General features: G+C 36.3%; 1 protein-coding gene across 3 annotated transcripts; it reads right to left on the reverse strand.

Annotated features, from left to right (window-relative positions):
- Positions 1 to 5,378: 5,378 nt before the first annotated feature.
- LOC147304458 (CMP-N-acetylneuraminate-beta-galactosamide-alpha-2,3-sialyltransferase 1-like) lies at positions 5,379 to 9,019 on the reverse strand. 3 transcript variants are annotated; one of them, XM_086279707.1, is made up of 7 exons: positions 8,877 to 9,019; positions 8,407 to 8,668; positions 8,101 to 8,234; positions 7,734 to 7,913; positions 6,664 to 6,709; positions 6,455 to 6,574; positions 5,380 to 5,906 (listed from the first exon to the last, which is right to left on the reverse strand). In XM_086279707.1, exons 2-7 carry the CDS (start codon positions 8,659 to 8,661, stop codon positions 5,727 to 5,729), a joined length of 915 nt encoding a protein of 304 aa, XP_086135833.1. In that variant the 5' UTR covers positions 8,662 to 8,668; positions 8,877 to 9,019; the 3' UTR covers positions 5,380 to 5,726. The 3 variants fall into 3 exon arrangements, with proteins under 3 accessions (XP_086135834.1, XP_086135833.1, XP_086135832.1); XM_086279706.1 differs by having other exon boundaries at positions 5,382 to 5,906; positions 8,101 to 8,297; XM_086279708.1 differs by lacking the exons at positions 8,101 to 8,234; positions 8,877 to 9,019 and having other exon boundaries at positions 5,379 to 5,906; positions 8,407 to 8,539.
- Between the last annotated feature and the right edge of the window lie 2,276 nt (positions 9,020 to 11,295).

Consider the following 11,295-nt stretch of genomic DNA (forward strand, 5'->3'; position numbering starts at 1 on the left):
AAGCTAATGCTGCTTCATCTTAGCTTCTCCTGAGTAAGGGATGAGTGAGTGTTAGGAGAAAGGATATAATTGTTTTTCACCATACACTCCTTCAACAGCCTCTTCTTTTCTTCTTGAGATCCATCAAGAGGTACGGATATAAATGTACGCCGGGCTGGATGTGGCTTGCGGGCCATGAGTTTGACACATGTGCTCTACCTAATCACATGAGCCAAGGTGTGAAGTTTCAGGTGAGCTCGTCATTGCTGGATATTCAGTGTTGAGAGTGTTATGGAAAATATTGAATAAAACTGCAAACAACAGGCATGCGTGGCTTTTGAAGTGAGGTTTATTTAAAAAAGAAAAGAAAAACACTGCAGTGGAGAAAAATGTTCAGATCACACACCTAACCCGTTTTTCTGAGTGAAAGACATCACCCTGATCCCTTTATACTTCCCAAACAAAGAACGTTTCACAGCAGATCAATTATTAACAGATCCTTATCTCTTCAGTCTAGGAACAGTTCCGACCAACCGTCATCTCATCTGCAACAGGATGTCCAGAGCCCTCAAGAGGAAAATGAGTCTGCTGTGAAGGTGCAATAAAACTTGGACCCCACTTTTGATCACATTCCACATGCATACAACTGATGCCAAGAGTGAGCTTTCTATACTGAGTACAAAAGTGTTACTACTATTACTAAAGTGATTTAATTAATACATAAACTAAAGAAATTTCCAGTACAAGAGTCTGCAGCCTCCAAAACAAAACCATCTTCAACCGATCCAAGGGCTGTGTGGTGCTCCAGCAAAAAAAAAAAAAAAAACTAACAGCAGTGATTAATCAACACTTATTCAGTTGTTACAAATGCAATCACACAGAAATGTCTCAACCATTAATCAGTTAAATGACTAATTGGTTGTCTGGTTTTAAGCCTAATCCTTTTTATTTGTTCTAGATGTGAATCTCTTGAGTTTCGTGAACCTTGGTTGGATGAAGGATGAGCTCAAAAGAGGCTGTCCAGTGTTTGCCAATGTCCCATAAAAAGGGAAAAACTGTAGCCTGCTCTTTCAGGCCAGCAGTCTTTGGTCAGACATTAGTTTGTCTCTTCTGACTCAGACTTTTTACTGTTATGTATTATGTTGTTGTTATCTGGCCAAGAACTTCCATGAAAAAGCCAAATACAAGCACTTCTTCAAAAGGCAAATGGCAAGTCTAAATATTACCAGTTTACCTCACAAATGCCTTTATTGTGGTTTTTGAGTTCATACTGGGGAGACATTTGCAAAAATCATTTCACTTTATTGTTGTGAAAATATTGAATGACTGATGAATTGGTAGATACATTCATTTATTGATTCATAAATCCATTTCTTGTTTAATTTCTGAGCTCTGCTTGAAATACTGCATTTGAAAATGCCTGTCACAACAGAAAACATAATCAACTTCATGTGCTCTGTTTGGTTCTATTCTGTAACTTGATAATGATCACTTACATAATGAGCAAGTTTTAAATATAATAGGTATGGCATCGACTGGGGAGCAGGACCATGGAGTTTTTTGTTTTTGTTTCCATTTTATCTTATTTTTACATTTTATTTTCTCTGTGGAATTGGCTTGAGGAACTGTCCAGTTTCATTTGTACACAAACCTTTTTTTTATTCATTTAATTATTTATTTATTTATTTATTTATTCATATGTAGCTAACAGAAAGAAAATGTTAAAACCTTTATAGATTTTCAGAAAATTAAGAACTGTCAAGTTAGTCTAAAGAATGACTCAACAAACTATATTATATATATATGTTAAAACACACTTTTTTTGCTTAAGAGCATTTTATTTACCCTTGTTATTCTGTTTGAGTAGATTTGAATGGGTGATCCTTTTCACACTGATAAGTGGTTAATGAGTTCTTAAGGCCACTAAAACATGAATCCTATATTGCCCTTTACTGAACACAAGGGACATATTGGTGGGTCATAATAAAACTTTGAGATTATTCTTGTAAAAGTTGTAATATTTAAATATTTGGTGACTAAACAAATAAATGGAACATATTGGTGGGTCATTAATTTGACAAGAGGTCTACAGATCATTTAAAAAGTTGGGTAATCTTTGTTACATTGCAAACAATTATATACTTAAATGCGAGCATGCTGCTGCTCACTGTAAAGTACATTGCCAAATTCAGTGATCCCACTGGTGAAAAATATGTGAAGGAAAAGTGGCCTAATACAATATTATCTATAAACATACCTGTCCAGCTGTCCAGTGATTAATTGCACACATAGGCAGGACCTCACAACAGATGCATCCTCCAGAAGGTGTTGTACATTATACATGTATTTTTCATCTATTGTATTTACCAACATCAAGAAGCCGCAAGCAAAGAGCAACCACACCATGGTACATGTTTAACTAAAAAGAAGTTTATTGATCAAATGTATTTATTAAACAAATAGAAAAAAAACAGCCAAAAAATACATGTTCAAAGCAACACAAGGTTAGCCCAGTATCAGACAGAATTGTGTAGTCCACTCTGTAAAGTGGGCAGTCATAATAATGAAGCAGTACACTTTAATTTCTACATTCAAGACGTTCTTCATATTTTTGGCCACCAGATGTCACCAGAGAGGACTATCTTAAAACGCTTCGATTAATGAACCGTTTTTTAACACAAGCTTCAATGCTTCAGAAAGCTTCGTTTGGCCATCACTAGTTCTAGTTCAAGCTATCCAAATACAATGTTCTCCTATGGCCTATTCCATTCAATTGAGAAGACTAAACATTACCATCATAATCATTTACTTGTGATGCTCCTCTTTACCAGCAATAAAACACACTTCTAAGATATAGCTCTTACATTTTACAACAACACATATAACTCTCAAGCAAACAAAACCCTTGACTTTATTAAATTACAACCCCCCTCACCCCCCACCCCACCCACCTACTCCCTCACCTGGTCTCTTCCTGAGACATCAGAACTAAATAGGAACCTATAAACACAGGAAGTGAGACAGCACTTCCTCCTTTTGCTCCTGGAACACAGGTAAGTAAGGGGAGTTCAACCAAAGTAAACTAAACAAACTAACAGTTGGAATAAATAAAATGTTAACTTAACAAACTTTCAAAGTTGAAACGTTTGTGTCTGTGTGTACCTGTTCGTCTGTGTCTATATGTCTCCACCCCCTCTGGCAACATCTCAGGCCCTCCAAGGTATGGCCCTTACCACACTCAAAGGCTTTAATTTCATCTGTACTGAGCTGCATCATCTTTTCTTTCTTAGGAGATACTTTGTTTTTGTTCCACCTAGGATTTTGCTTAGAAAATGACTGAATGCACAATGCTTTTCGTTTAATGGGTTAGTAGTCATGATCATTCAACTCCTAAGTGCTATCATCTTTATCGCACTTTCTTTTTTGGTCAGCTTGATTAGCTGTCAGTCTACTAGGTTTTATCTTTTCTGTTATCCCTTTAGCAGTTGGTGTGGTGGTGGTTGGTTTCGCAAAGAATAAAAAATACTGACAGGAGTTATTTTGTTTGACATTTTCAAGCTGTGTGTGTGTGTGTGTGTGTGTGTGTGTGTGTGTGTGTGTGTGTGTGTGTGTGTGTGTGTGTGTGTGTGTGTGTGTGTGTGTCTTATCTTCCAATGACAACTAGTTCTTCAAAAAGCTAGTGGAAGGTCTAAACATTACCTGCTTACTTTATCCATACCCTTATGGGATAATACCTAAGGAAAGGTGTAAAATGTTTTTTAAAAAAATTATTATTATATATTTTAAAAACAATCACCACGAATCCTTTCAGTCTATTACTGTAAAGATTCATTCAGTGATCAATTCATTCATTAAGCGATGTAGTTGTTTAACTCTGATTATAGCACTGTTTCAGTGTGCCTGATATATCAGAAAAGGAAATCAACTTTGTGTTCTGTAGTTTCCTGTTCTCTAGATTATGACCCCTTACATAATAGGAAGGAATAGCAAACCTTTTTCTTTTTTTTTTCATTTTAAAGTAAATTACAGATTCACTTTGCTACCTAGCTAACAGATTCTTCCTGTTGCCAAAATAGAATGGGGAAACTCACAATAACAACTTTAAGTACACTAAGGTTAAACCAAATTTTCAGTCATTCAGAAAAATAACTCACAATTGTGTTTTTTATGTTATAGTTTTTTTTTCCATTGTTAGCTTCTTGTTTCAATCATTTTCTGTCCTAAACTGGAAGAAAAGCACATGGTAGTTTTCAGCAAAAATATCATCACACTACCATTACCTGTTTCTGCAGGTTTTCTGCTTTAAAAAAACAGACTGACTCAACATAGACCAATGGCAAGAATTCTTAGATGGACTCTCTAAAAAGAAGCAATTTCACAGCGTGTTAATCTGACCTGTTTAACAACTGTCATATAATTCCAATGTTCAGCATCCAAAAGTACAATTAAAAGTTGGCAAATGTCAGTTTCATCTTTTTACCCTGGTCATAACAACAAACAAATTATTTTGCTCATATGCCTTTTACTTGAGCACAGGAAACTGATTATTTTGTCAGCTTTTGTGTAACAAGGCCAGGTAGTGGATGTAAACTACAAATAATCTTTAAATCTTTTCAAATTTCTGACAGTTGATGACTTGTGGTCTCTTTGTCACTGTGTGGATTCTAGGTGAAGTGTTATTTTAAAATTAGCTATTTTAAACCACTCAAGATAACTGGATGTTAGCTTGATTGGTTGTTTGTCTCCCTATGTTATCCCCTTGATTTCCAGGCATCTGGCTTTCCAGGTTTTCATCATTTGTCTTTTGCATTCTTGTCATTACATTCATAGCCACTCTATCTGATTTTATATATTTACATTTTTGTTTGTTCTAAACAGCTTCTTCTTCTCTTGTAAGCCATGAATTTGAAAGGAATACTGCCTGTTGGAAGTATAAGTCCCAGGAGAAAAGAGACTGTGTGTAGGTTTACAGTTACACATAACCCAATGTGTTATGTTTTACATGTTTCTTCTGCTTCAGCAAGACGTAAAAGAGCACCCTCTATGTATCATCATCTATAATGACATATCTAACTTTAAACTTTTGTGATCCATTAGTCTAAAAGTCAAATTTGTTGAATTCTAATTTAAATTTTGTAATTGCAAAACACTCAAATACTTCCATGTTTGAAGCTTGAAAGAAAAGACTGCCTGCCTCTGTTTGTGTTTGTGTGTTTGAGTCCTTCCTACTCTGAGAGTATGACAGCTCTCCACTTGCATAATAACAATAACGCAAGTTTAAGGAGATCAACCCTGTAAAATTCTACAAATCTAAATATTTGGTGACTGAATTAAACACCCTCTATGTTATAAGTTACTTTACTGCACCATTTTCCTTTTCATGCAAACAGCTTACTTTAACTAAGAATAATACTGCTGTTGTCTGTCTTCTTGTAATTCTGCCAACTCTTAAGAAAATACTTCATTTCTTAAGAACCATAGATGTTAGAAACTACTAAAGAGTATGACCCCTGGGTACATTTTTTTACATGGTTAATTTAAGCTATGGATTGGGGGGGGGGGGGGGCGACCTACCAAAATGTCACATATCCAAAGACTTCTTTAACGTAACACCTTTCATGATTACTAGTCCTTCCTAAAGATTCCTAATATCAATGTCAAGTTAGGAGGGTTAGGAAATTACTATAGTTGTAGATACACATCCATTTGGCTTTCAGTTCTTTCCTTACTGAGTGTATGGCATTCAATCACATTTTTTTCATTAGGCCTTCATAGAACTTAATTTTTTGTTGCTGAGCTAGTTGCTGGATGATGTTATACTCATAATTTCCAGGATGTACTCCAGTTCTTAACCTTTTGTTTGTGAGTATTTCCCAGTAGTGACTCCAGTTTCCATCACTGTCAGCGCCATAACCAAACACATCAACCTAGGAAGACAAAAAATGAACATATGAATGAATGGGAAACAAATGCATGAACAAAATGTCCCTTTTTTAACTAAAATCCAAACAATGGCTGCTGAAAAATGAAATGAACAGTTGGACAGCGACCTGAGCACTAAATGGAAACACTATGATTATACCATGAGTATACAATGACAAAACCTCTTATTGAGAGGTTTAGCTAAAAAGCTTTCCATGAAGGAATGTCTTCTAGATTGTAGTCTAGTCAATTTAAGAAGGGGACACATCAGAAATACTTGCAACAGCTTTCACTTTCATAGGGCATGTGAACTGAAATTTAACCATTCACAGATTAAACCAGAGTTTTTAATCAAGTGGTACTGGTGGGTAAACCTGCTCTGATCTTCACCAAAGACATTTTGAACTTTTGAAATGCACATCTATTTAGGAGAGCAATATAAGAACAAAAGAACAAATTAGCAAAGACTCAAATGGACCAGCTTGTATGAAAATGAAAAACATATTTTATTTTGTACGTCTGGCACTTCAGAAACTGAAAACTTTGTACTTACCTCATCACAAATGTGAAGTGCAAGAATCAAAGCCATAAAGCCAGTGGATGGATAACGTCCCTTATTTCCAAGCCAAACCTCATGTACATATTTCATAAAAGCTGGATTTACCACCATGACCTGTTAGAAATTAGAATGAGCCTTTAAACAGCTTTTATTTTTAAATATTACCATTGCCACCAGGAAGCTTTGCCATTGACGCTACTCACCAAATCCTTGTTAGTTTTGATCTTTGATTTCACTGGCATATATGACCTGTTGGAAACAGCATGACATTGAAAAATATGAAGTAGGTGTTTAACAAAAACAAAGCTAAAAAAGGCATGGTCCGTCTTGAACATGGAGAAGGATCAGAGTAATGGTTTGATACAGAAATTCACCTTATATCACCTCACACTACATCCATCAGCCAAATCCTTTTAATCTGCGTACATGTTGAATTCATGCAGTGGCATTCTATTTTTGCATTTGATGTAAATTCTGTACTGCAAGACAATCTAGGGGAAATATTTCGAGATAATTTGCTTAGTAGCAGGTGTGGTAATTTTAGCAGCTGGGAGAGAAGAAGGTAGTGTATGCTGACTGTAACATCTAAACCTAAGAGTGTTATTTTTTCTTTTAATGGGGTGGCATTGGTGGGACCAAGAAGAAAGCTGGGCAAGCTCAAATGAAATCAGAATATTTTATCTGAAACAAAATAAAGTACAAAATGATTGTATGATTGAATGTATGATTTTCATGTGCCCAAATTAGTGGCTGCACAACTGCCTAAAAATGGTTTACATAAAATAACTTTTCAACAAGCATTAAGAGTCTTTATTTAATTTTTTAATTTTTACTTTATATTAAGTCACAATCCTAAGAACAGTACAAAAGCATACGTAAATGAACTACAGTAAGATGAGTTGTTATGAGGACACTTCATCTGTCTGCATGTTGCATAAAAATGTAGTCATAGTATGATTTCAGGATAATCAGTTTGTAGAGAGCTTAAAGGTGCCATCATTTGAAGTCTGTCTTCGTGGAATACATTACAGAAAGACTTTGAGCTCTCTCGCTTAACTGATTTTGCTTGTAGATTTAAAAGACGTCCCAGTGCTGATTTTCATCACTGGGAACTTGATCTTAATGAGGCAGATTTTGCTATTTTATTTTTTCTATTTTATTATTTTCATTTAATTATGTTGTCTAAAACAGGTCTCTCTTGTAAATGAGACACTGAGTCTCGTTAAATAAATGTCAAATACATGTGCATGTAGCCCTGAAAAAGAGAACTCACCTTCCAGTAAATCCTGTTGTAGAGGCATTAATGAGCCACTCAAAGTCCTGTATCTTAAAGGGAAACAGTACAAAATGGGTGTTGTCATCCAAATCCACAGCACTCTCTGGATACATGACATGATGAGTTGTCTTGTTTCCAACGTCTTTTTCAAAGCCTCTGGTAATACCAGTGTTCATTCTAAAAAGCACAAAGGGATATATTTCACATCAGTTTGGATCTTTTGTGTAGGAGGGGATATTTCACTGCATTTCACTGCATATCTAAGCATTTCACTGCATATCGTACTGTGTATGACTGTACGTGACAAATAAAATTTGAATTTGAATTTAATGGTAAAGAAAAATTGCTTTAGCTTAGAAAGTACCTTATGACAACTTCATGTAAATCTATCAGCGGTCCATAATGCGATCTCCTTAAATTACCAGAATTACCCACCACAGCACAAGTCCTGCAGTGGTCATATTTGGGTTGTATAACATCTGGATTCTTTGGGAAGATCTGAAACAAGTTGGCCACTGTTGTTTCATAAACTCTGAAGCTACGGCTTTCAGCCTGCAAATCCTGTCAGACATTTCAAATAAACTTTGTTGTTAGACCAAATGAGCTGGGAGGGGGGGGGGGGGGGGGGGGGGGGGGGTAAAAATGTCATCCTTTCCTGGTGACTACTTACCTTCCACCAGTTGAATTCATTCTGTGAGAGGTTTAAGTTTGCAGTCAAAAATGGTTGAACACTTCTATTCGATCGATCCAGAAGCAACTGCTTATCCTCTGATAAACATTTTATGCAAGCACACAGCTTTTGGTCCACAGCATAATGAGTCAATTGGTAGCCCGTTTTGACATACACACCAATACCAGTGAAAAACAGCAGGAAAACCAGCACCTTTGATTTTGAAATCATTCTAGATGTTTGACTGGGAAACATTAACAATCTGCAGACAGAGTGTGTGGTGATATAATCAGCAAAGTATAACAAGTTATAGTTTAGAAAGTCATCATATATAAAGCAACATTACAACACACTTAGCCATGTCTCATTTCTATTCACTTATAAGATAATAAAGAAAATAACATCAGCGAAGATTAAGCTGTTTTTACCGCATCATCTGGTAAAATATTATACTTTTATAAATGACTTACCCGATCTACGAGGAAATCGCTTTCTGGTTCAGTTTCATATAATACACGTACAAACGATGCGTAGACTCTATCGGTGAGAGCTTTTTCACCGTTTCACTCACAGGTAACAAGCGTGACATACTCGTTTGCTACCAAGGAACGTGATACCGTCATCTCTGACAAAGGTGTGGTAGTTTGCGCGGATTTCCTCACGTACCCATGTTCGCGTTTGGAAACAACCCATTTCGAAATCAGTCACACCAGGACAAAGCTTGTTTATTGCATCATAGACTACAGATTACACAATTTAAGAAAACACATTTTCTCTGTGGATCCTTTGGTTTCCATACCATCGTTAAAGTGTGAGTAACCCTCGGATGAGCTATATTTAAATCATTTTTATTGAACAACGGGAGGGCTGTTAGTTCCGCTCTCTGTCACTTATTAATGTGGACATACCCCGATTATGATCTTCCCTGATTATGAATCTTTTCCTTATAAATGTGACTTACACAGTAAGCCACCAAGTTTCTGTATAGATAGAAGTAGCATGTTTGTTAAGGGAGGACAATAATCTAGCAATATTTAAATAGCTTTACAGAGCTCAGGTGATGATATTACGTCTCATAAAGACATGATCCAAATTATTTTCTGGCGTTCATCAATTTTATTCCCAATTAGCAGTATAATTCAGTAGTGAGCAGTACTAGCAGTCGTGAGCATAGCTGGACTGGCCACGGGGCATACTGGGCATTTGCCTGGTGGGCAGATGGGGATTTTTCGTTTCGTTTTGCTTTGTTTTTTGTAACGGTATAAACAATGACAGGTGGTGGCCAGATTGGCCAGATGTTGGCAGATGTGTAAAAAGAACTCAGTTGTTTTCTATGGCGGAGCTTCCACAGTTTCAGTAACATTAGCAAGTGGTGGAGGCCAGCAGGTGGATCAGGGATAAGGGAGGCAGGAGGAGGAGAGACATGAGGCGCGGCCGGTCCGAGGGGCAGGTGAGAAGTTGGTCTGAGTGGGTCAGATATAAACCAAGTTTAGTTGTAGTTTATTTTCACATTTTTATTTCCTCCCAGTTAAAATAACTCGTACTGCGTACCAGCTAGCATGACGGATTTTTTTATACTGCTAGACGGGTGCTATGATATTACTGATAGTGAACTTTATTTTATTCACAATTAGTTATTAGAGTTGCCAACCGTTCTGTAAAAACGGAATCATCATGTATTGAGAGAAAATATTAATATTACTTCTCTCATTCTCTCCCCCCTCCCTCTCCTGTTGATACTTCAATCATGAACCAGCGGATAAACAACAGCAGCACATTTAAGCTTGATCAGCTGTTGTTAGAATGTATTTAATATTAATTTCTAGTATCAGCTGATGTTTGCTGGAGCCAAAGCCTTAAAAGCTGCTGGTCATGATATTGTTTGAGAGAGTGATATTATACCCCTCTTGTCAAACTGACAGGTCATGAATTATTCATGAGCTCCGGAAGTAATTACTTCCGGAGTAGGAAGTAATTAAGGAAGTAATAAAAATATGATATTCCTAAAAATATGATATTCATAAAAATATAATTGATTATTTAGAAAGTTTCTTATATATCAAAATAGCATTCTTTTATTTCTTTAAGCAATTTAAAAAAAATAAATTTTTTTATGCTCAAAAAACGCCATCTGGTGGCGGGTCAGTGTGTGTGTGTGCGCGCGCCCGCGCGCGCCCGAGGCTGTGTGTCTGGGTGCGCGGGGGCGCGCCCGTGTCTCCGGACCGTGCTCTCTCGGGCTCCGTGCTCATGTGTTTAAAAATGTATTAAACCATATTAAAATTGTTTAGTTAAACTTGTGCTTTTGTAACGTTCAGTATGGCCACAAACACATGCTGCATGCCTTGGGGGGAAACTTTAATTCGATTTATATGCATTTTTAAAAAAATTATTATTATATTATTATATTCTCATACAGTGAGAGTGTTACATTGTGACAGTTTCCATAAAAGTCTGCAAATTCTCTGAACAGGTAGCCATGAAGCAGCCTTTTTTTTTTAAGATTAATTAAACTTAATATTATTTGTATGGCCATATCACAACAACAGCATAGCCTTAAACCAGTTTGGAGTAAAGAGAACTGGACATATAGTTTCTTTTTTGGGTTACTTTGAAGTGAAGAAAGTTAACTTGTTTAGAACTGTGATCAAGGATAACACGTAAAATATTGAACGTTTCAATATAAAAACTGTACAAACTCCAGAAAAGTGGCAACTGAGGTGGCAAAAGTGCAGGCAATTTTTACTTAAGTAGAAGTACAGCTGCTAGTGTCAAAAACACTCGAGTAAAAGTTTGATAAAGTATCGGGTCAGAAATGTGCTCAAATTGAGGAAGTCAAAGTAGTAACCTAACTGAACCTTGTGCTATAATAAAAAATAAAATAATATTAGT

This window comes from Aulonocara sp. 'chitande type north' Nkhata Bay, linkage group LG22 (assembly GCF_057382095.1).
Source record: "Aulonocara sp. 'chitande type north' Nkhata Bay isolate Kocher_YH1m ecotype deep benthic linkage group LG22, A_spYH_male_GT1.1, whole genome shotgun sequence".
NCBI lineage: Eukaryota > Metazoa > Chordata > Actinopteri > Cichliformes > Cichlidae > Aulonocara > Aulonocara sp. 'chitande type north' Nkhata Bay.

What these genes read in the sequence shown, in the direction of transcription:
- LOC147304458 (XM_086279706.1), bottom strand. Translation starts at nt 8,661, where the DNA reads ATGTTTCCCAGTCAAACATCTAGAATGATTTCAAAATCAAAGGTGCTG. An exon ending in ATGAATTCAACTGGTGGAAG is followed by an intron (nt 8,298 to 8,406) that starts GTAAGTAGTCAC and finishes AATGTCTGACAG; the next exon opens with GATTTGCAGGCTGAAAGCCG. An exon ending in CACTTCACATTTGTGATGAG is followed by an intron (nt 5,907 to 6,454) that starts GTAAGTACAAAG and finishes TTGTCTTCCTAG; the next exon opens with GTTGATGTGTTTGGTTATGG.